Source organism: Dermacentor andersoni, chromosome 2, assembly GCF_023375885.2.
Source record: "Dermacentor andersoni chromosome 2, qqDerAnde1_hic_scaffold, whole genome shotgun sequence".
In the NCBI taxonomy this organism is placed as follows: domain Eukaryota; kingdom Metazoa; phylum Arthropoda; class Arachnida; order Ixodida; family Ixodidae; genus Dermacentor; species Dermacentor andersoni.
In genome coordinates, this window is record NC_092815.1 from 153,676,197 (window position 1) to 153,699,924 (window position 23,728).

Consider the following 23,728-nt stretch of genomic DNA (forward strand, 5'->3'; position numbering starts at 1 on the left):
GTAACAGGCCCACAAACGACTCCACTGTCACGTAAGGAAGTCGCAACTATGGTTTATAAGTTGAATGAATGACCCTGTTCGAATACTGTTAAGTAGAACATGCATCTACAGTACAAGAACATAGGGAGGTCTTTGTTAGTCAAAACCATATAAAGCCGAAATATAAAGAAGCGAAGTCAAGCCAACAACGAAAATTATTTGTTTTTGCTTGCAATCTATAAATTACGAGGTAAAGAATAATGAAAGTGCGATTAAGAGCGTGCCATGGAAATAGGGGGCACATTTTCATAGAGTTCTGAACATACTTGGCAGTGTGTTGTTGCTACGTGCCTTACTGTGAATCGTGCCAGTTGACATGCATTATGGTGACAATTTTTTCGACAAATGATGCATTCTTACGATGTGCTATCGACGACCAGGTTTCGTATCCCACCCAAGAACTCTGCACGCTATACTGAAATTCAATATCGCGATTCTTTCCGTTTGGTTCTGACTAGTATGACGTAGGCTTAAAGTTCTAAAGATCATACCGAGTTGCTACCTTCAAAAAGAAAGAAATCAATATTTCATCCGACTGATAGCCCCCGCCGCCATGATAGAAAACAATGCCACGTGAATCCATCAGCATGCACTGCAGAAGAAGAGATATTTGTTCGGCTCTCCCGGCATCCTGCAAGTGGTGATCATATTTTCCACGGGGGATGAGAAAAGCAGATTCAGGAAAGTGGCCGAAAATCTGTCTACAATATGCCCAGCCAATACAATCATCTGTGTTTTGCCTAGCGGCAATTCAGGCATGTATACCTTGCGTGAAGGTCATTTCTCAATGACTGTTTCCTTGCAGAAAAAAAAAAAAACGACTGACACAATGCAGTTACACGCCAAAGCGCTGAACTGTGAATGCCTCAACTAAAATGCATATTTTAGGCAAGGCAGTATAATATTTATCTCTCGTCAACTCAGCACATATTATGTTATCTATGAAAATTCTACTACTATCTAGCATATCTTCTCCACTCACCACCATTTCCAAACAATGACTGAACGGGCCCTAGAGAAAGCTTCAAGGATGGGCGAGTTCTGCGAGCTGCTTTTGATCTCTTTAAGCAGTAAGGCTCCTGTCGTTTTATTTAGCATGAACCCTTCAACGGGCCGAACGAACTTCTGCCTTCGCTTCTGTATACTGCCTCTTTTGGCCAGTGAATAACCGGAACCACTTTCCTGCTTCAGAGTGCCTGGTTCAAGAACAACAGATTTTTTTCTTCTGTCATAGTAGTCCAGAAAGGAACCAAATGCTTATAGTTTATATTGGTTGAAGTACTATTATTGCAGTCCCTGTCCCAGTACGGATTAAATTCCTTTAATAAAACATTGGCAATATGCAAGAGAGTTCGTAGTGAAGTTGTAAAGCGACCCAGCGCACACACAGACACACACGCACACACATATGCATGCAGATCTTCTCTGTGTGCCTGTTGTGTAGTACCGTAATAGATTTTTTCCAACGAAGTTTTTGACAAATATAATCCTGCTATTTCACTTTGTGTTTCTTAGGAACAGTGACTTGCACTTTGTTACTATGGCTACAAGTCCGGATATTTACTTCTGCTTTCTTGAAATACACATATTTATATCTCACACAATAGCACCGTTTTTTCGGATGGCGGTTCAGATTCTTCGTTTTGTTCCAGCATGATGCTAACAGCAAGGACACGCCGTCTGTAATTGCGCGCAGGTTTCGGGAGGAAATATAATGTGTTACGTTCATAACCTTGCAATTCTTTAGCCTCAAAAGAGCGCCAGCCACCACATTCATACATTGTCCAGCCCGGTCTCAGTGGTGCCTTCAAATGATCACAATTTTAGACAACCATAAGCGAATGCAAAGCTTAACCTTTCTCTAAAGTTGCTGTGCCCGATATTGCTACAGTTAAGTTTTATTGTTTGTCGTCCTTTACATTACACCCCTATGAGGTCCGTCATTACTGATATATAAAAAAGCAAATGCTTGCTATGTTCCACATTCAATACACACACACACACACACGCACGCGCACGCACACGCACACGCACATATATATATATATATATATATATATATACACCCTAAACAAATAGGAATTCCAGTGGCCACGTCACTATAGATTAAATTTTAGCGCTGTGCTTCCTTATAGTTAAATTCGCTAAATTATTCTATAGTTTTCTACTTCTTTTTAGAGTAGAAATGCGCTTTCACAGTATTTTACTAGCACTGATAGGTGAATTGCGTTCACATTACAAGTTTTCTTTGTGAGACTATGGTGAACGGACTCAATGAATAACCATGCGTTTTCTCGCAGGACATGTGTGTTCGTTTGGTGCGAGCCTATGATCCCGACCCCACGCAGTACCTGTCCTTGTGGATGCCTTTGCAGCGCTACAACTATTTCATGTGGCTCTCTGACGTAAGTAAAAACACATAAAATTTTTCAGGCCAATAGGTGTATACTTATGGGCGCGATTGTTTAACCTCGCAGTGGGCTTTTATGAAATAAATGTCGATCGGTCCCTGTGGCTTATAAAATCCCTTAACGGCATGGAAATTCGCCAACAGCAACGTACACTTACCGCCATGCTTAACCAGAACACGGCTTGGACGCATTTATGCTTCTGCTGCAGAAAGTATGTTTAATATTTCAGGTTTGGATTGTTTGAATGTGCGTGCCTAATGCGTCTTCCTTCCAATGTATACGATGTTTGCTTCTTAAGACCCGTGTTTGTTGGCTGTAAGCAGCTGCAGACGCGTCTTCATCGTTCGTGACAAGTGTCGATCAGGACGGCTATTCACGTGTGAATGCATGTTCGGTCAGGGATGACTCCCGTATACCTGCCTACGGGAAAGTGTCAATGCAGCATTGCGACTGCAAGCATGTATGCCATGGCATGCGGAATATTCGGCGTTTCCACAATTACAGAAAGACTTCTCTATGTACTTCTCTATGTACGATACACCATACGCGAGGTTTGCTGAGCAGTGTTGGTGGTTCTTTCTTTGGAAAAGACAACTGTGTGCCTGCCAGCAACCTCATTCCGAACCTTCACTTTATTAACTTGTATTCAAGGATTTTTTTATTCCTTCAGGTGCCGCCTGCTATTCATTTTTTCTGATCATATATTTTGGCTCAAGCGATCATCCTAATATTTGCCATGATGACTAAAGTGCTGTGATCTCCCTTTCGGCTTTACGTAGAAAATGATTGTTTCTGTGAATTCACAGAATACCTTCTTTTAACGGTTAAAGTACTACTAATAGAAAGTTAGATACTGTTTAATCGGACGCTTTGCAAACAGCTTGACAACTTTCTAGTTGCAATTTTTGTTTCCTAACTTTGTTGCGTCAAAAGTTAGTAAAATAATTTTAACTAATTATGCAAATAAACAAAATACAAATAATAGTGTCACTTACACCATACAACAGTCAGCAACACAAATTTGGCCGTGCCGTCTTAGCGCACGTCCATCGGCATTTCTTGAAGCTCTAGCTAAAGTTCACTGGGACACCCCGTATATTTCGGTGCTCGGGCATTGGCTCGATCCACATGGGCGCCTGACTACGATCCATTTGCTTTTATTCGCCGAGAGCTTCGCGCATAATTTGGAGTGAACTTTAATAACTCTACTATGAATTCCCACTGAATTCTGAGTATATCTTGTTTGATTTTAAAGTTCATTAAAACGGCCACAATGCGTAGAAGAAGGATTTCATTCCCAATCTTGTGCGTCTATTCACGCAACTTGACATAAAGTTTCTGCGAAGAAAGCTATATGGTGTGGCTCCGATAACATCAACTCATCTGCGTTTTTTCATAGGAACTGCTTTGTGTAGAGCGTTTCTTTTTTTCTTCTTTAAGACTTGCACAAAATGTCAGCGCCTAGGGCAGTCTGTAATTAGGATGTCTCGCCAGCGCAGTGACAGTAGTACGTTTTAAGTACCCATGCTATAGCAACAACGCGCACATAGTTTTGTGGCTTTCAAGAGCAGGTTACCTCATGTTACTTTGCGATACATTTCTCATTTGGGGGTAGCTGTTAACTTGTGACCCTAATACCAGTGCCACTCATGCACTCTACGTCTGTGTACAGACGAATAGCTTTAACAATGTCGAGGTAGTTAGTGGTGATCAAGACCCAGTAATGCACATCAGAGTGGGTGCTTTGTCCTTCTACAACCTCACTAAAGCTGCTTTCGCTCTGCGCGCCATGAAGGCTTAGCAAGAGGATACTTATTCGATCTATTTTATTCCCACTCTTATTGACCGCCTGTTTGTGGATATATGCCGAGCAGATGAAGACCAAACGTGTTGGTTGTAAGCCATTGAGGCGGACGCAACCATAGTGACAAGAGCGTCATATATAAACACAGGTCAGTAGCAATCGCAGTGACTAGCAGCATGCGCAGCCGTCGCTAGCTTGTGCGTACTCCCTTTTTAAAAAGTGAATGTTAAAGTTGAATATTTCCAATATTTATTTCCTTTAACCACATGTACACAATGGGTACAGATAACGTAAATAAAAATGTTCAAAAGAAAAGCACTGATAGTGGGACCTCGTATGGTAAATTCCAGCGAATTGCAATGCCTACAAACTACAAAACAAAATGACAACACCAAAAATTATTAGCACTGTAAATACCAGCAGTTGACATTTATTACACGTAATAACACCATTATTATTCTGTTTAATTAAAGAAAGAATAATTCATTATAGCGGATGTCTCCAGGTATCTGCCTCCAGGTATCTTGCAAAGCACGTATTTAATATGAAATCCTACTGGGCGAAATAAAGTTATGGCGTTCTTTTTCCATACATACTGTGTCACTCTCTTAGCCTGTTGCAAACAACATTTGGCTGAAGGGCTGCGACAAGTTCACATATGAGTAAATTCACACAGCTAGCACAAAATTTTAACGTTTTCATAATTACAATACGGCCTGCTGTTGGTGACCCGTGTTCAACATTGTTGCGCTTCAGGGACAAAGGAAAACCGGTCCAGGGTCCAACCTTCTCGACCGGTCACTAATGTACAGTATCATGGGGCGGGACGTTACCGCCGAAGTGGAAGCTGGTGTAAAGAGAGTGAGGCAGCAGAAAAAAACAAAGCTACCGGGACAGATATTCTTCACCATAAAGGTGAGTAGTTCTATATTGTCGAAATAGAAAATACTTTAGACGAAGTTTATTACAATAAAGCTCAGTGTCACATCTTTCGCTATAACGAATAAGAAATAATGTTACAGAAGCAGAGGTGCCACATTACAGTGCAGCCTGCACTAGTAAGAGAGTTCGCTCGCAATGACTACTAAAAAATAGCAAACCCTCTCTCTTTCCGTCAGACACTAATGAATTTTTTGCAGGAGCCAAGTGGATTATACTTTGCAACAAAGAGCAATTACGAGCCATGGGTCGATCGTGTCCTTTTGTTCATCACGCTTTTTGACGAGGTATACACGGCGCAAATAAAAAAGAGTCAAATATCCTCACGTTACAGCTGAGCGATTCTAATGCTATAAAATTATGACCTCCTGTCCTTTGATAAATACTCACAGACAGTCATATGATTTCTTATCCTGTTCATAATCGAGCGTTGTCAAAACCGCACGTTTGAGGCTTAAGAAAGAGTGCAGCAGAAGTGGTCTTTTGGAGGTTCGGCGCAGACTTCCGTATTCAATGGAAATTACGTCATCGCCTGACAAGGGGGATGCCCAGTGGCTCGCTTGACGCCGGAGGGGTAGCCGTTTCTAACCCGTTTGCCCGCTCCAAGGGAAGTGAATTGTGATTTAGACTATCGCAACGCTCTATGTTACTTCGGCCACAATGTTCGACCGTTATATCTGCGATCTTCTTGATTTTCTTTCTCAATATTAAGGGGTGATGGCCTAGGCTACCCTCACACACAGACAACGTGCCATGTCGCTACAACTGAATAGTGGGGCCATTGGCCACCGCAGTGGCAAAAAAAAAGTGCATGGCTGGACGATGGCGCCATGGAGAAACTTGCAATCTTTTGAGCCGTCACGCACTTGCTCCTGCCACCAATTGGCATTGACTCAGGCAGTAGACGCCAGTCTTGCTCATCTTGCTCGTGCATCAATGTCGGGACGCATTAAAAACGTTTGTAAATAGTGCATGAATCTTTCACACGTCCCACATGTGTGAGCTTCTCGAGGCTAAACATAATCTTTCAGTGACGTGTGTTACAAGCCTACGTGCCTCCGTCATGAGCGATGGCTGCATCGACGACAAAGAATTCAACGGAGCGCTCTGGGTTGTTCAGGAAGTTTTGCGGGATCTAAAGGAAATTGTTCATTTCGCAAACTGCGTCAGTTTGCCGTCGTCCTCATCGCCTGCACAGTTGAGGGATGATGCCTTTAAAGCCGCACCTAGCTTTTCGTATTGCTCGTCATTTATTTGACCCTGTCTCCCTTTTCAAAGCGGCAAGCATTTTTTGACACTTTTCGCAATTCCGTACACACACACACACAGACAGAGTGAGAGTGAGAGAGAGAGATATATATATTTAGTGGCTCGAAAGTATTTTGGAGGAATGATCGAAGTCACTTTAGTGGGGCCACACTGGCCTCGGCCGCCCACTTGACCTGGTTTATAGACTGCTGTCCCGCCAGGTCCGAGCTGGTTAGCTGTGTCTCTCATATCTACATTGTGTAGCGTGTTTGAACAAGCGGGTGTGCTTCAAGATTCCATTTTGTGTGTTATATTGTCGGCATGCCACCGAGCCATGCACAGTCGGTCCTGTAAGAAATGTGAACATGGCATTTCCTATTGTAGGGCGGGTTAAGGCCCCGGTCAGAATTTCGCGCCAACTTCCCATTTCCTCTCGATGGAGTTATGGGTGAGGGTATCTTTTTTTATAGTTGTGTGTCAATGAGCAAAAATCTCTCGGGCATTCGTTGCAGTCGGGTATACCGTGGACTCTTAGGACCGTCCCAGTCGTACCTGCCCGGTAAGTATTCCCTCGGGCTAGCGAATCGGCCAGTTCGTTCCCTTCGAGGCCCGATATTTTCCCGCTAAGTGCTCTCGCTCTGATGGGACCGAATTTTAAGGCGCACGAGTAGCCGAGCTCTTTGAGACCCACGAGTTGTCACGCGAGACCTTTATGGTGTCCGAAGGTTTAGAAAGCTGTGGTCAGTGGTAGCGCTGTGTCGCGTTTCTCCGCAACCTGGGCAGACGCTGTCAGGCCGCGTTTGTCGTAGGAATTTACCGCGTGTTTGTTGTCGAGATGCACCTAAATGCACTTTTATTCCACGGGTAATACACATTTCACTGCCAATATATTGAAAGCTATATGTCACTACTGTTTCCATGGCACACAGTGGCAGCAGCTTCTTCGCTAACCTACTCTGGCTCAGAAATAACATTTTTTGAATATTTACTACAGATCTTTATCCCTCCCTCTTCATCTCCTTGTGAGCTGTGGTTTTCCTTGGGATCCTCTGTTGAGGGTCATATGTCAACTATGATCCTATGATCTGATTTACGATTTGTACTTGACTTAATGATGTCTCCACCTGCTTTGTAACCTGTTTTGCATTCGGTCTACTAATACAGTTGAATCCCAATTTTACGAAGTCGATTGCAAATATTGAAACCTTCGTAAAATTGAGAATTTCGTAAAATTGAAAAATATGAGAAATGTCATGTTAACCAATACGTTTATTACTAGTGAAATACTCAGATATTTTTGTTTCCCAGTAAAGGCGTCACATAGCTCTCATAGAGCAGTGAAAGCCTGTAACTTTTACAGCCTTTACAGCCTGTAGATCTTTACCATAGCGGAATAGGCTACAGAACCATAGCTTAGGCTTTTTAGGTTTGTTGGACCCAGCGGTATGTCTCTTTCTCAGAGTCGAATATCACGCGTGCATCAAGAAAGAAAGAAAAAAAAAGGCATCAGGCTTACTTTGTTCCTTCGCGCTAGTCAAGTTGTCCAAAGAAAGAGAAAAAGAAATTCTCCGAGGCGGGGACCCGGTTCCTTTCTGCTCACTTTTACTTAAGTTTTAACCAGTTTGTACACATTGTGCCTGGACTTCATTGCTCTGGAATTCAGGGACAAGAAGGGTAGAGACCTACGAGCCCACTGAAGCCAGATGCGAAGCCTTTCTTGCCTTTTCCCTAGGAGTGCCTACAACCTTCACGGCGGTCGACAGCCGGGAACGGCGGCGCGAGCCCTATGACCGCCAGTCTGTTTTGAGTCACATGAGTGGATTGCAGGAATGCGTCCACGATTCTGCCAACACAGACCGTGTACATGATGTCATCTAGCTGGCCCGGCTAGTCCTTGAACACCAAGGCACTCACCGCCCGCCTCCGGTGACCATGGTGCAACCTAGCGAAGGTGAGAGCAAGAGACCTCGTCTTGATGAGGCACCCAGTCAGGAGAATGACCGTACTTCAAACTATGACCTAAGCGATTATGAAGCCATTGAGTGTGATGACGAACCTTCCACATTCGTGACCTACAAAAAGAAGAGAAGGAATCCCGGTGGTGTTCAGACCATCAGAAGAAGGGCCCAATTTTTGGCAAGCATACCCAAATCATGCTGAATCAAAAATTTTCTCGGCGGCAAAAGAAAAAGTTCAGACGTTCCGAGTAAACAGAGATGGCAGTTTTTCAGTGAGGGTTGTTTCAGTGGAATCTGCGACAATCCTGCTTTTACTGCACGAAGTCGCAGGACTAAGAGTTAGGTCCTGCATTCCGGCTTCGTACACTCGAAATGTCGGAAAGATTCGTCACGTGCCACTTCAGTAGACTAAAGGGCAACTGCTCGAGGTTTTGAAAGAGTTCGGAGTAGCATCATTCCACCGACAAGCAAGATACTACCACCTGGAGGATGGCACAGTTGAATCGCGCTCTTTTCACACTGTAATTCTTCACTTCAGAGATGATCAAGCCAATGCCTCAGAGAATCCACTTGGGCTTCAGCAGCCACCCGGTAGAAGAATACCTTGGTCCTGCCTTGAGGTGTTATAACTTTCCGAGGTTTGGACACCTGGCCAAAAACTGTCGTGGGCACGTCGATGTAGAATCTGCTCTGAGAACCATGAGCATGCTGAATGGAAGTCTGTGAGACAGTCTAAATATGTAAATTGGGGGGGAGGGTAATCATACGGCTTCTTTCTCAGGATGTCCTCAGAACAGGGCCGCATTCATGCTACGGCAACATGAATTAATTAATTGGAATCAACCACGACACAAGGAGCCTCTTCCGAATACTGATGCAGTGAGCCCAGCTAATAATCGCCAGTTTACATTAACTCAACAAATATCAAAAGAACCATCGTATTCGTCGTTGTTAAAGCAGCAAGCTGCGCAAGGGCCTCAGAGACAGCGGAGTCATCGTTCTGCTACGGCCACTGAACACCAGACATCACAACAGTATCAGCGACCTAACCTAGGACAACCTCAGCGAGCTTCCCAGAACACCCCTCAGCGATCACCTCAGACGGCGACTGGAACCTCGACATTCCAGGATAACACCGCGCCACTCAGTGTTGGACAGATGATTCTACCCATGCTGTTTGCTGCAGTTCGAGAAATTGTCCCAGTTTACACTAGGCGAACAAACTGCCAGAGGTAAAGTCACTGTTGTCGATAGAGCCAGAGCCATTAATGAGCCAGTTGTCCACACCAATGCTGCCGGATGGCACTAATGAATAGTCGTTACGAAAACGTCGCAATATTTTAGTGGAACGCTAATAGCCTTCGATCCAAATCTGCTGATTTTCGCAAGTTAGTTGCACAATACAGCTTCCCTGTACTGTACATACAAGATGCTGGAGTACGTGATGATTTCCGTCTTGCTAATTCCATAATATATAAATGCTCTCGTCCAGCTGGAAACAGTAGAACAATGCTCTGCGTTAGAAAAGATTTGCCCTCTCGCCTCATTCAATCAAGCAGTCAAGATTTTACTGAATATGTAGCCTGCAAAGTACATCTCGAAAAACTATGTGTAACAGTCGTAAGCATATACCTGCAAGCATCGAGACGTATTACGATTGATAATTTGGTAAATATATTTAGCATCACAGGATGAAACATTATCATATCTGGAGACTTCAACGTACACAAGGTAACACGCGGAAGTAATCACTGTGATGCCCGTGGGAATGTCGTTCAGTGCGCCGCGGAAAGATGCAAGCTTTCAGTATTGACTGATGGATCTGTCACATTTATGCGGGGATATCGCTACGCCAGTTGCATAGACGTGACACTGTGCTCTAATGATCTTGCTACCGACGCTGGGTGTGCAACAGATGCAGAAACACGTGGAAGTGATCACTTACCAATTCTTATATCACATCCGCGTTTAAAAAGTACTGCAAAACGAAGATACGTGGATATAACAAACTGGCAGCTCTTTCGTCTACAGTTGTCCAGTCGAGTGGATGGTGAAGCTGACGTAGAAAAACTCACATCAGTGATACAAGAAACAATGAATATGTGTACAAAACAAGTACCCAATCCTGACAAGTACACATCAGTTAGTGGAGAATATGAACATTTGAGGGCTGTAAGAAGAAGAGCAGAAAGAGCTTATCGCCAAAGTGGAAATATGGAAGTATATAGAAATTCGCAGCAAAACTACTCAGTCATGCGGAGATGACTGCGAAAATTATAAAGAAAGAAAGATGGCGTGAGTTTTGCAATACGTTGTCTCCCCTGACACCAGTTCCGCCGTGACACTGACACCAGTTCCGCCGTACCCTTTTCAGAAATGATGACACGGAAGCGCCCTTCCGTGTCATCATTTCTGAAAAGGGTACGTGGCAGTACACTCTTTCCTGTTGGCTTCAGTGTCACTTGAAGAAGCTAGTTGTTAGTGATCCGTTTCTGGTTAAAGGATCTAACGAGGTGATCCTGCACCTGTCACAACATGCTGATATCCCATTTAAGGCTATGTCCATAGATATAAAAGACTTGTTCTATTCTATTCCGCATCAGGTGCTCCTGGTTGTTATCGAAGAAGCCATTAGTTGTTTTGGTGACATTGCGTTCCAGAATGAATGTGGTGTGTCTGTCTCAGACTTTATCAAATTGCTTCAACTTTACCTTTGCTCAACTTTCGCCGAATGGAATGGAAATGTTTTCCTTCAAAAAAGTGGGATATGTATAGGGTCATGCATCGCCCCCTTGTTGAGCGATTTATTTTTGGCTTTCCTAGACAGGAACGTCATGTCACGGATGGGCAATACAAAAATCAAAAAAGCCTTTCGCTACGTCGATGATTTTTTGGTTTTGTTTAATTGTGAGGAGAGCTTTGTAGCCGCCTCTGTTCGCCAAGTGTTAGACCTGTTCGAAGAATGCTTATCTCCCCTCACAATCACTCATGAGCTTCAGGATAATGGGTCTCTTAGGTTTTTAGATTTGAAGTTGTCTTTTACCGAGCAACATGTATGCTGGATGTACGAGCCGCGAGCTAACAAGCCCCTGTTATCGTATGCATCTGCCCATTCAAAAATCGTTAAGAGAGGTATCGTTCAGGCCTGCTTGCATAATGCACTAACGAAATCATGTTATCATTTGATAGATCCCAGTTTCAGTGCACAGGTAGCTCGGTTGAGGGCTGCAGGGTACCCGAGCAACCTTCTGGTCTCAGTTTCGGAAAGCTTGCGTAATAAGTTTAGCACCGCTCCTCACAGCTTTGAGTCTCAGGTACATGAACGAAGTAAAAAAACAGCTGTTATCCCGTATGTCCATGGAATATCCCACAAACTTAAGAAAATAGGACAAAGAGCAGGTATCGACGTTGTCTTCTCTGCTCCAAAAAAACTGGCCCAGCTTTGCGTCAGAACCAATCCTGCGGCTAAGAAACGTAGTATTTGCAGCATTAATCATAGAAAGAAGTTTACAGGTTGTTCGAAAGGTATAGTGTATAAGATTCCCCTGAAATGTGGTAGGTCTTATATAGGACCGACTGGTAGATGTATCAACGTTAGGTTACAAGAACACAGCAATAAAGTTCGCAAAGGGCGGGAAGGCTTCCTAGGGGTTCACTGCGCACAATGCGGCTGCGTCCCAATTTTTGAGGAGACGACCATCTTGGCTAGGCATCCCAATGAAACTACCAGAATTATCATTGAAGCAGCAGTGATTGCCGATGGCGACTCGGTTAGTAAGCCATCTATCGCACTAACAGAAAAAGAACTGGGTTTCCTGAGATCGCACATGCGCTCTCGTTCATCTTAGGTAAAATTCTGAATGCATTCTCATGTCGGGTTGTTGCTTCTAGAGGGCGCTTTTGTCTTGGTGTTTTAGGGTATATACGTTTGTTTCTGAAAATAAAAATCAGTTGGAAGACAGCGCTTGTCTACGTCGTCCTTTTTGTCGTCCTCCGTCTATGTTTGCGCTGTAAGTGACGATTTATAACATGGAATTCCAACTAGCCCGTAGTCAAACCTTGCCCCCTGATGAGTTTTGATGAGGTGAATCTATGCTGTGCGTGGGCAAACGCAGCAGATCGACGCGGCTTGGTCCTGGCCGTTTATGAATTTTCTCCTTTTAGATGTGAAAGTCTGGATTTGTAAAATTTGTGATAGAAGATATAAAAGCGACTTTTTAAAATAAATAATCTCATGGCTAACACGTTAGCATATCATAATAAAGTTTCAGTAAAATCCTGTTCAGCTTAGTTGGGTGTACCTGCACCACTTTTATTCGTTTTTTTTTTTGGAGAACGCAGTACTCAAGGCAAGGTGCTTTGCAGAAAAGCATTGCTGATAAGAGAGAAGGCGGCCTAGTAAGTCGCCTGTGTGCCTGAGGTATGAAGGTGTACTACCGTGCCAAGAAGGAATGTATACCCTGCCAAATGAGTACTGTAACTTAGAAGGGCCCAGTATAAAACTGGTAGCCATTATTTACCTACATGGAGTGTCGCAGTGCTCGGTTGTGTTGGATCTGAAACGAAGGTGAGTCAGAAGGGTGACACATTCTGTGAAGTCGGCTATACTTTGTGAAGTTGGCATACTATAAGACCGATCACGAATGTGCCATTTTTTTTTGCTGTTTCTCTGTGGGGATGCGCAGAAGTTCGGACATCTTTTCTGGCGTTCATTTTTTGTTAGCTTTCTCCCATTTCTTATTGCAGCTGATGCTTTTTGGTGCTCAAGGTTTGGATAAGGCTGCCTCCGCAGCTGCTGAACTGAAGTTGTCAGCCGAGGGAATGATCAGTGCGGAGCAGCTATACAATTACATCGGTTGCAACTTGCATCACATGCGAGAGGTATGGAAATCACGTAACCGAAAATTCCCAAATTATGTTGCCTTCTCACCTTCGGAGCCACTCACGATATGAAATGCTCGCCAATAATAGTTTTGTACTGTCATCAAATATCATAGGCCGGTAACTTAGCTTGCCAGGTGAAATGCCATGGCTGTTCAGGCGCAGAACACCTGAAAAAAAAAAACAGGTAATTTTAATTAGTGCACAATATTGTTGGGACAGGTTTGGTGACGCCACTGCGGACCTATTCAGTCCTCCACATAGAGCGTTAGTGTTCGAGAATGGGGCAAAAAATGTTTGCCGTAAGCCAGACACGTTCTCGAAGTAATGAAGATTTGCCTTCTCGGACACTGCCTTAGGTTTACTGCAGAAATTGCTCTTGTAATGACGGAGGTTCCCATTAATTTGAAACAAAAGGTCATCAGGCAATGTGGTATAAATCTCTGGTATTACGGGAGCTTCTGACACCGCAGTGTGAATTCACATAACTGCAATAAAGGTAGCGGTAGGCATTAAAAATCCATGCAAGCCTTCGCGCTGCCTTTTCACCGAGTTTTCATGAGTAATGCACGTCAAGGTCAACACTATATCCGCCATGGCCGCCTGAAAACATCACATTTTTCATACACTCCTATATGGACTGCTGGAAGATACGCGAGCGCCTAACGTGTACTTAGTAATTATTGTACCTATGATTGTATGGCAGTTAGCTCATCTGTGGCGTTTAGTCAAGAGTGGGCTTCAAAATTCCTATGTCAATGGTGCTTCGTTGGCCATTCTGTTCTTTTTAAAATACAATTTGTCTTTTTTTGCAGCCCGCCACGCTCTTAGTAAAGGCATTTGCAGCATCATCAATGTACAACCTTATTATTCTACAGGTACTAGCCACTGCCAGTGGAGGTTAGTAAATGTCAATATTTGCTTTTGACTGTCGCGCGGGATGTTTGTTTGTTTTGGATGATCTGACTACAAAAATTATTAGGTTCCTATTATTATTACTGATATAAATGGCCTATATAATCTTTATTTACTGAAAAAAAGGAATTTTCCGAGTAAGAAATTTGCAAAGTGCCTGACAATGCTCCAAATTATCAAAGTTCGGCCTTTTTTCGGAAAACATTCTAAGTTCTAAATTGAAATTCTGTATGCTAGAGTTGCTAGCAATTTCCTTTCAAATGCCGAAAAAGGTCAATTCCAGTAGGTGAAACGGTAATGTAGCGAACGCATTTGGGCGTTGTACATGCAATTCAATAGAGAAATCGGTCTTGACTACTAGCTAAAGCTTTCTCTTACCCACTGACTTTTTTATTCGTAGGGCTTTCGGTTAGGTATTCGTAAAGCATATACTCTATATCACACGTGAAGCCATCCGTTCCCCGCCTCGCTACCTGTGCGAGTTGGCACAGTCCCTGCCGTGCCAATGACGCCATCCGCGGCTCCACCCGCCTATTCTTATCTCTGGGTCAGTGATCATCCGGCGTGACAACTGCGCCGCAAACCTCATTGTTGGCGCTGTGTCAACTCTTATCGCTGAGCTTCATAGACTCACATCTTGAATCTCCAAAGTTGAGGCTTATACGTTCACGCGTAAAAAAAAATTTAACTGGGCTCCATGGGCTTCACGGCGAGAAAGCAGCCGCAACATCCTTCATGCTGCATAGCACGCGTTTCTTAGCTCCTAATATGTACGAAACCAGCGAGTGAGGAGGTTAGTCAGCGCCAGTGCTTATCTCGTCTCTTCTTTGTGGGTTGTCCTGGCTGTTTGCGTTGAATTTTTCACCTCAATAAAAGAGCCGGGGTAAGTGGCGACCTCCCCTTGACGTCACTTGCGAGAGGAATCCGCTTCATTTTCTCCCTGCTAATAGAGCACAGATTCCAGTGCTTTCGTACTGAGAAGAATGCGGTTGTCAAACATTGCTGAGGTGTAATTGCCCTACACAGCCTGGAGCTGCACATTCTCGTGTCACATTACCTCAATATGCAATTACCCGTATATAAAGATGTGCGCATTGTTTGCAGAACTGAACAACGAAGTCTTCAGCGAGCTGTCAAAGATTCTTCTAGGGGGAGATGTCGAAAGTGCTGGTGTTCCTCGAATGATACAGGTAAACAATACTCTGGCAGAGGCCTCCATGTCCAAGAAATGTGGCGTGTGACTGTAGATGAACTGAAGGTCGCTTTGGGGAGACACCATACATATTAATTGATATAATATGGTATAATTAGAAATGCGCATTCACGTAATTAGATAATGCAAATGCATCTCAATGTTTAAATCTAGTAATCTGTGTCTACCCAGCGAGGACAGTTGATGCCAGGGCATGAAAATTGCAGAAACAATTTCGTATCACAGACCAAGACGGCGACGTGCCTCACTTAGAGAGGATAACGGGTTTGGTTCATCTGATATCGTGCGCCATACCCTAGCAGATAGTGTTTCATACAAAGATTACTGCAGAAAACTGAGGCTCTATACTCCGTTTTGATACACAGCGGGCAATGTTGTAAGAACTAGTGAGACTTCTTCCAGTAGCTGCTTTCAGACCAAGAAACAGTTCGGTGTTTTTACCAGAACTGATGCTGAGTCGTTCGTTATTTAAGCTTAGTCAAACAATTAAAACTGTTTGATACCAAAAAACTGCCCGACCTGTGTTATACTGCTGGTAATGCAATGTTCTAGGTCGTTTTACCTCTCATTGTTCTTTATTTTCGGGTTTCTCATTTTCAGCCCGACGTTGCACCTCACACGCAGGCTTGAGCTGGGCCACGCAGCTTGATCACGAAACGCGCAGAATAATTCATTTTGACTACCAGAAAACATGCGTAGGTTCCACAGTGTAGAACGCCAAGTATGAAACGGAGTATTTTGTATGCGGGAACTGGAAGTCGGGCAACTCAGCCAGCGTTATTTAGATGGATTTGCCTAAACTTAGCCATTCTTGTTTTATGCGGCTTTGCTAGTTGCGAAGTTTTGGCGAAATTATTTGTCATAATTTATGTTTCTAAAATTCTAACCACTCATAGCTTTTTAAATAGAGCAAGAGAATGAGCTGTGTCTGCTAGTATGCGTAACACTGCGAATTGTTGAATTGCAGCTGTAATGCTTTATCGAACATCATCAAGTCACAAGCAGATTCAGGCCAAAAGACGGCAAATGCATGCGATGCCCATTATTTTCATTCGGCTTGAATTGACTCAGGTGCAGCTCCCATAAGCACTTGCTCCAGCGTTTTCTCTAGTAATTCTTGTAGTAAACTCAGTGGTTCTATGTAACAATTCCCACAGTGCACTTGTGCCAAAGCTAACGCTTAAAAACAATTTGCGCCTGCACCACGTCACGCCGCAAAAATTTGCTCAGAAATGAATGAACACTCGCGCCTGTTTTCGTTAGGCCACAGACAAAGAAACAACGGGACTGTATTTTGCGTGTGTAACGTCACTTCGCAACAAGGTGGTTAGTTTCTTTCGTTCACTGTTCATTGCAGCTAGCGCTACGTAGCACAGACGCTGCGGTCCATTTGCAGACTTCGGCATCGGCCCAGGTCGCAACAGAACATGTTCAAACGTTTCTTCGCCAGTGGAAAAAAAAGCGAGTCGTCATTCCGACTCCATCGCCCTCACAGTCGCGCCGTCAGCGTGGCTTGTTTGCTGACGTCACACTCAGGCGAACACTGATCCACTTCACGCACAAACTCTAGCTCCTCTTACACAAGCACCTTGTTCCACCTGGTAATGCATTGCGGAGCCCCAAGCGATGTTGAACAGCCAGCTTGCTACAACGCACTTCGCAGAGTACTGATTCACACTGTGCGTGGCATCCGAATAATTTTCATATCTCTTGAAAAAATTTGTCCTGCTGTAAAGCTCTAGCAGCTACAATGTACTTGTTTCATGCAGTAGAAGCTTTCCCTTTTAGCTTGTGACAAGTCTTCCCTCTAGTTTGGAGCTTTTCTTTCTAGCACAAGTCATTTTCATGCAGTGATTGTCTGCTGCCTCTATCCTTTCTCTCCTCTTACCGTTATGGCCAACGCATACCCGTAGAGAGCAGACAGTAGGAGAATCCCAGGTGCCGTTCTTGAGGAGCCGAAACAATAGCGAGATGCTTTTCATTTGATGGCTTTTGTTCACGGCACTGCCTACCGAGTCTGCGTGCTCTCGTACAGCATGAGGGGCTTACAGGGCGCCAAAGCCAGAAGGACGTCCCTTTGTGTTAGTAGCCTTCCTGTGACAGCATGTCCATTTGCTGACCCAGATAATACAGACTATATGAAGGACCTTCGTATATCGCCTTTCCTTTTGAGGAGAGATGACGTATAACACGTTTCTTTGGTCTAGCTCGTGCGACAGTGCAAGCATATAAAGTGCAATGGACGGTGACAAAAAACAAGGAACGAGCCAGGATACTGTGCTGATAGCGCTTTCGTCGTTGCAGCAGTGAATAGTTCAATTTAAAGAACATTTGCGTTATTTTAACATACCACGCAAAACACTGCCGGTGAAAACCCTTTACATTACGTTTGGCTTTAGCTTGTAGAGAATAAAAAGAAAAACCTCAGGAAATATTTTGTTGCGAACTGTTTTATTGTCGTAGAACACTGTCGTAGAAAGAAGGTACGGGACATCCACGGGGCACAACATGCAGATGTGGACAATTTCAATTCTCGGGGTTTACGTGCCAAAAACATGATTTCATAGTGAGGCACGCCGTATTGGGGGACTGCGGATCAATTTTGATCACTAGATCTTTAACGGGCTCCCAGTACGCGGGACACGGGCTTTTTCGCTTTTCGCCCCCATTGAAATGCGCATGCCACGGCCGGGATTTGATCCCTCGACTTCGTGCTTAGCAAGATATAGGTCATTTGAAGTAGTGGCACAAGGGGCAGAAGGCACGAGTACTTACTTGCCGTCTGTATAATTCTTTCTTGCGTAGTTTTCTCGTTCGCACTTTTTTTCTCCTATGAGAGCTAACGTGCCCACTTGACCATCCTTCTGCGGTAATGCCTTATGGGCATGCTTTCCTTTCACGAAGTTTTAAAAACAAAACTACACAGTTAAAGCAGCGTGGTGAATTTCCTGGCCCATACGTGGTGCCTTCTTCAGAGGCTACAAGCTGGAAGTGTTTGTTGCCATGGTCTCTGAAGATTCATTATTTTGCTTGAAACTACACCGTGATGCCTGGGAGAAAGTGCGAACTTTCTACGTTGCTCGGCTTCTACAAGAAGCTTCGATATTGAAAAAAAAAAACGTGTTCCCATAACACCTATATCCAATGAAAAAATTGTTTTATGTATGGGACCCCATATGTTTAATATCGAATTATTGCATATGGGACTTATGGGGAATATGTATTTTCAATAGGGATTTATTACTAGTACTGTTAGTGCTTTACTACAGAGGGATCTTATCGGAATCTACCATGCACGGGTAAACAGAGACGTCGCACGAGCAGCGCACTTGTTGTGATGTTAATCCTTCCTAACCAGCATTTTACTGATTCGCCAGCTGTTCGTCCTTTTCTAGGGTGTTACGGTCAGACCCGTATGTTGCAGGAGGCAAAACGGTATTTACGTATTCTTAATTGTTCTCATTCAACGCAGGAACTAGGCTCCTTGCTGAGAGACTCCCCGGACAAGGAACGATTCCTCAACATGAGCACCGAGGTGAGTACAGTTAAGGAAATGCGATGCCCTTCGTATTTGGAGAGGGAGATAAGAATGACTTCATTGAAGTAAACTTGATTTACACCGCTCAAACCACACTCGCACGTTTCCCCTGAAAGAGCCGCGATGCCCGCGTTCCTATCTGTTTTTCATTGCACTTGAGTTTAAGGCAACCGTGCGCACAATGCTCAGGCTAACTTCATCGCGAATTTTGCCCGAAAATTAGTAAAAAACGGGGAGGGGACTTTAGGCAAGATTGTTCCAATTTTCACTGAGTCGCTCATCACTACTGTTAATGCGGCTGGTGTTGGTAAAATAAAAATAGAAAAAACATTAAGACAATGAGCGTTCGGTCATCATAATCATTAAGTCCTTTAATATGCCTGCCACTACTTGACCCTTGTGACGCAGCGCTGATTTCACAATGGTAGCAGTGGCACCAGCCTATTGAAACGTGTTTTGCACATATAAGGATTGAAAAGCACGCTAAATACCGTAACATTTCCGCAACGCGCAATATGTGGAATGCCACCACTTTTCTCAATTGTACAAGATATTCTATATTCCAAGTTGTGCAAAGAAAAGTCGGGGAATACCTGCCGTGGTTAATTGCTCAGTCGCTATGGTGTTAGGCTGCTGAGCACGAGGTCGCGGCATCGAATCCCAGCCACGGCGGCCGCATTTCGATGGGGGCGAAATGCGAAAACACCCGTGTACTTAGATTTAGGTGCACGTTAAAGAACCCCAGGTGGTCGAAATTTCTGGAGCCCTCCACTACGGCGTGCCTCATAATCAGAAAGTGGTTTTGGCACGTAAAACCCCATAATTAAAAGACGGGGAATGCGGGAGATGGAAATTCAAGACGATGAGCAAAACGTGAACAAGGTGAATGCAGGAGCCGAAGTTTCGACAAGTCGACACTTGTCGACACTTGTGTTTGTCGATAATTGTGTCGACAAAAGTCGACACTTGTGTTTCGACAAGTCGACACTTGTCGAAACGTTGGCTCCTGCATTCACCTTGTTCACGTTTTGCTCATAAGTTGTACAAAGATGGTTTAAGGAAGCCGTCTTCACTATACCTGCTCAATCGTACGGACAATGGAAGTAAGAAATTATTAATTTGGTGAGCGTCGATGATGCTCAGACACATTTCAAGTAGCAGGAAAAATTTACGTGAGTTTAAAAATGATAGATCCCCGTATTCAAATCTGACAAGTTTCTATTTCAGCCATAATTATTGCCGTGTTGTGTTCACTTCCAATGCATATCTTCAGTTGCTTAAGTTCAATTGGCTGATGTGAATGGGCCACCTTGCTAAGTTGTCAGGAAGGATTACGCTAGTAGGGAATTCTCTATTCTAAATCAAACCCACACTTGACTTTTATCATGACTTTTACCACGACATAGGAAGCATCGGAGTGGTTGTCAAGTGCTGAGAACACGTGCGGTGAGAAGTTTCGTGAGTTCATCAAGAAGCACGGCCATCGAGCAGTAAAGGAGGTAACCGAAATGTTTCACTTGATTATCCTATTGTTATAACGTTGCTCCCAGCAATTTTGTTAAGTTTAGGTGGATATAAATTACCGATATCGGCTGCGCGTGTAATCAGCTGCAGTTATAGAAAACCACTTTCAGTGTTGTTTTGAAAGTTATTCTTGTTGGTAGCATGGCGTTTTTCACTGTTACGCAAGGCACTGAGCGGAACCCTAGACATAAGCACTTAAGCATGTTAACAATGGCCTGATTGCCAGATTGTATGATGACGATCCCTGAAATACGACTTGTAACATTTTCCGGTAATGTTACCACGACCTACGAAAACGTTTGGGTCTCGCATTTGGGAAAAAGTAACAAGGCCAGAAATGGCTCAAACATCATCATCATCAGCAGCAGCAGCCTGGTTACGCCCACTGCAGGGCAAAGGCCTCTCCCATACTTCTCCAACCACCCCGGTCATGCACTAATTGTGGCCATGGTGTCCCTGCAAACTGCTTAATCTCATCCCCCGCCTAACTTTCTGCCGCCCCCTGCTACGCTTCCCTTCCCTTGAAATCCAGTCCGTAACCCTTAATGACCATCGGTTATCTTCCCTTCTCATTACATGTCCCGCCCATGCCCATATATTTTCTTCATTTCAACTAAGATGCCATTAAGTCACGCTTGTTGCCTCACCCAATCTGCTCTTCTCTTATCCCTTAACGTTACACCCATCACTCTTCTTTCCATAGTTCGTTGCGTCGTCCTCAATTTCACTAGAATCCTTTTCTAAGCCACCAGGTTTCTGGCCCGTAGGTGCGTTATATACTTTTCTCTTGAGGGTAAGGTCAACCTGCTGTTCATAATCTGAGAATACCCGCCGTGGTTGCTCAGTGGCTATAGTGTTGGGCTGCTGAGCACGAGGTCGCGGGATCGAATCCCGGCCACGGTGGCCGCATTTCGATGGGGGCGAAATGCGAAAACACCCGTGTACTTAGATTTAGGTGCACGTTAAAGAGCCACAAGTGGTCCAAATTCCCGGAGTCCCCCGCTGCGGCGTGCCTCATAATCAGAAAGTGGTTCTGGCACGAAAAACCCCATAATTTAATTTTTTTCTGAGAATGCCTACCAAACGTACCCCAGCCCATTCTTATTCTTCTGATTATTTTTCAGTCTCATGATCCGGATCAGCAGTCACTACCTGTCCTAAGTAGATGTATTCCCTTACCACTTCCAGTGCCTCGCTACCTATCGTAAACTGCTGTTCTCTTCCTAGAACGTTAAACATTACTTTAGTTTTCTGCAGATAAATTTTTAGACCCACCCTTCTGCTTTGCCTCTCCAGGTCAGTGAGCATGCATTGCAATTGGTCCCCTGAGTTACTAAGCAAGGAAATATCATCAGCCAATCGCAAGTTACTAACGTATTCTCCATTAACCATTATCCCCAATTCGTCCCAATCTGAGTCTCTGAATACTTCCTGTAAACACGCTGTGAATAGCATTGGAGAGATCATATTTCACTGCCTGACGCCTTTCTTTATTGGGATTTCGTTGCTTTCTTTATGGAGGACTACGGTGCCTGTGGAGCCTCTATGGATATCTCTCAGTATCTTTACATACGGCTCGTCTACGCCCTGATTCCGTAATGCATCCGTGACTGCTGAGGTTTTGACTGAATCAAACGCTTTCTCGTAATCAATGAAAGTTATATATATATATATAAGGGTTGGTTATATTCCGCACATTCCTCTATCACCTGATGGATCGTGTGAATATGGTCTATTGTTGAGTAGCCTTTAAGGAACCCTGCCTGGTCCTTCGGTTGACCGAAGTCTAAGGTGTCCCTGATTCTTTTTGCGATTACTTAAGTAAATATTTTGTAGCCGGACAGTATGCCGATCGGTCTATAATTGTCAAGTCTTTGGCGTCCCCTTTCTTATGGATTAGGATTATGTTAGCGTTCTTCCAAGATTCCGGTACGCTCAAGGTCATGAGACATTGTGTATACAGGGTGGCCACTTTTTCTACAACAATCTGCCCACCATCCTTCAACAAATCTGCTGTTACCTGATCCTCCCCAGCTGCCTTCCCCCTTTGCATAGCTCCCAAGGCTTTCTTTACTTCTCCCGGCGTTACTTGTGGGATTTCAAATTCCTCTATACTCTTCTATCTTTCATTATTGGCACTGGTACTGTATAAATCTCTATAGAACGCCTCAGCCACTTGAACTATCTCATCCATATTAGTAAAGATATTGCCAACTTTGTCTCTTAACGCATACATCTGATTCTCGCCTATTCCTAGTTTCTTCTGCACTGCTTTTAGGCTTCCTCCGTTCCTGAGAGCATGTTCAGTTTTATCCATTATATACTTCCTTATGTCAGCTGTCTTACGCTTGTTGATTAACTTCGAAAGTTCTGACAGTTCTATTCTAGCTGTAGGGTTAGAGGCTCTCATACATTGGCGTTTCTTGATCAGATATTTCGGCTTCTGCGATAGCTTACTGGTATCCTGCCTAACGGAGTTATCACCGACTTCTATTGCACACTCCTTAATGATGCCCATATGATTGCCGTTCATATCTTCAACGCTAAGGTCCTCTTCTTGAGCTAAAGCCGAATATCTGTTCCGTAACTTGATCCGGAATCCCTCTATTTTTCCTCTTACCGCTAACAAATTGATGGGCTTCTTATGTACCAGTTTCTTCCGTTCCCTCCTCAGATCTAGGATAATTCGAGTTCTTACAATTCTATGGTCACTGCAGCGGGCCTTGCCGAGCCCGTCCACATCTTGTATAATGCCAGGGTTAGCGCAAAGTATAAACTGTATTTCATTTCTAGTCTCGCCGTTCGGGCTCCTCCACGTCCACTTACGGCTATCCCGCTTGCGGAAGAAGGTATTCATTCTGTGTATGCTGAAACATACACATACACAAAAATAAGATTATTATAAGCGTTCGCACTTGGTTGAGCTACTTATCGAAGTATCACAAAAGCACAGAGATAACGAGAACAAAAATTTATTGTACCGAACTGAAGTACCTTACCTAAATGATCAATTGTGGATGCAGATATGTGACCTATGCAATTCCATTTAGAGCGCTCTGGATAGTATACGGTGTGCAGGTTATGTTTAGCAGAGGTAAGATGCACTGTATGTAGAAGAGTAAAACTTAAGGAGCTAAACCTGCTGCATATTTGATGATCGCACAAGTAAACATGAGTGAACAGTGGAATCGCGGTGATGGTGTATTACTTGGGCCAATTACCAACATTTGAAACATTCATGCACTCGCACTTTGTTTC

At 43.9% G+C, this 23,728-nt stretch overlaps 1 protein-coding gene across 1 annotated transcript in view; it reads left to right on the top strand.

The window, feature by feature from the left end:
• The window catches only part of LOC126540570 (rifampicin phosphotransferase-like), a 148,655-nt gene that overhangs the window by 65,180 nt on the left and 59,747 nt on the right, over positions 1–23,728 (top strand). Inside the window, exons 24-30 of the mRNA XM_050187408.3 lie at positions 2,340–2,444; positions 5,011–5,169; positions 13,146–13,280; positions 14,096–14,180; positions 15,300–15,385; positions 18,881–18,943; positions 20,353–20,445. Of these exons, the coding sequence (XP_050043365.1) occupies positions 2,340–2,444; positions 5,011–5,169; positions 13,146–13,280; positions 14,096–14,180; positions 15,300–15,385; positions 18,881–18,943; positions 20,353–20,445 (726 nt within the window). The remainder of the gene's footprint in view (positions 1–2,339; positions 2,445–5,010; positions 5,170–13,145; positions 13,281–14,095; positions 14,181–15,299; positions 15,386–18,880; positions 18,944–20,352; positions 20,446–23,728) is intronic.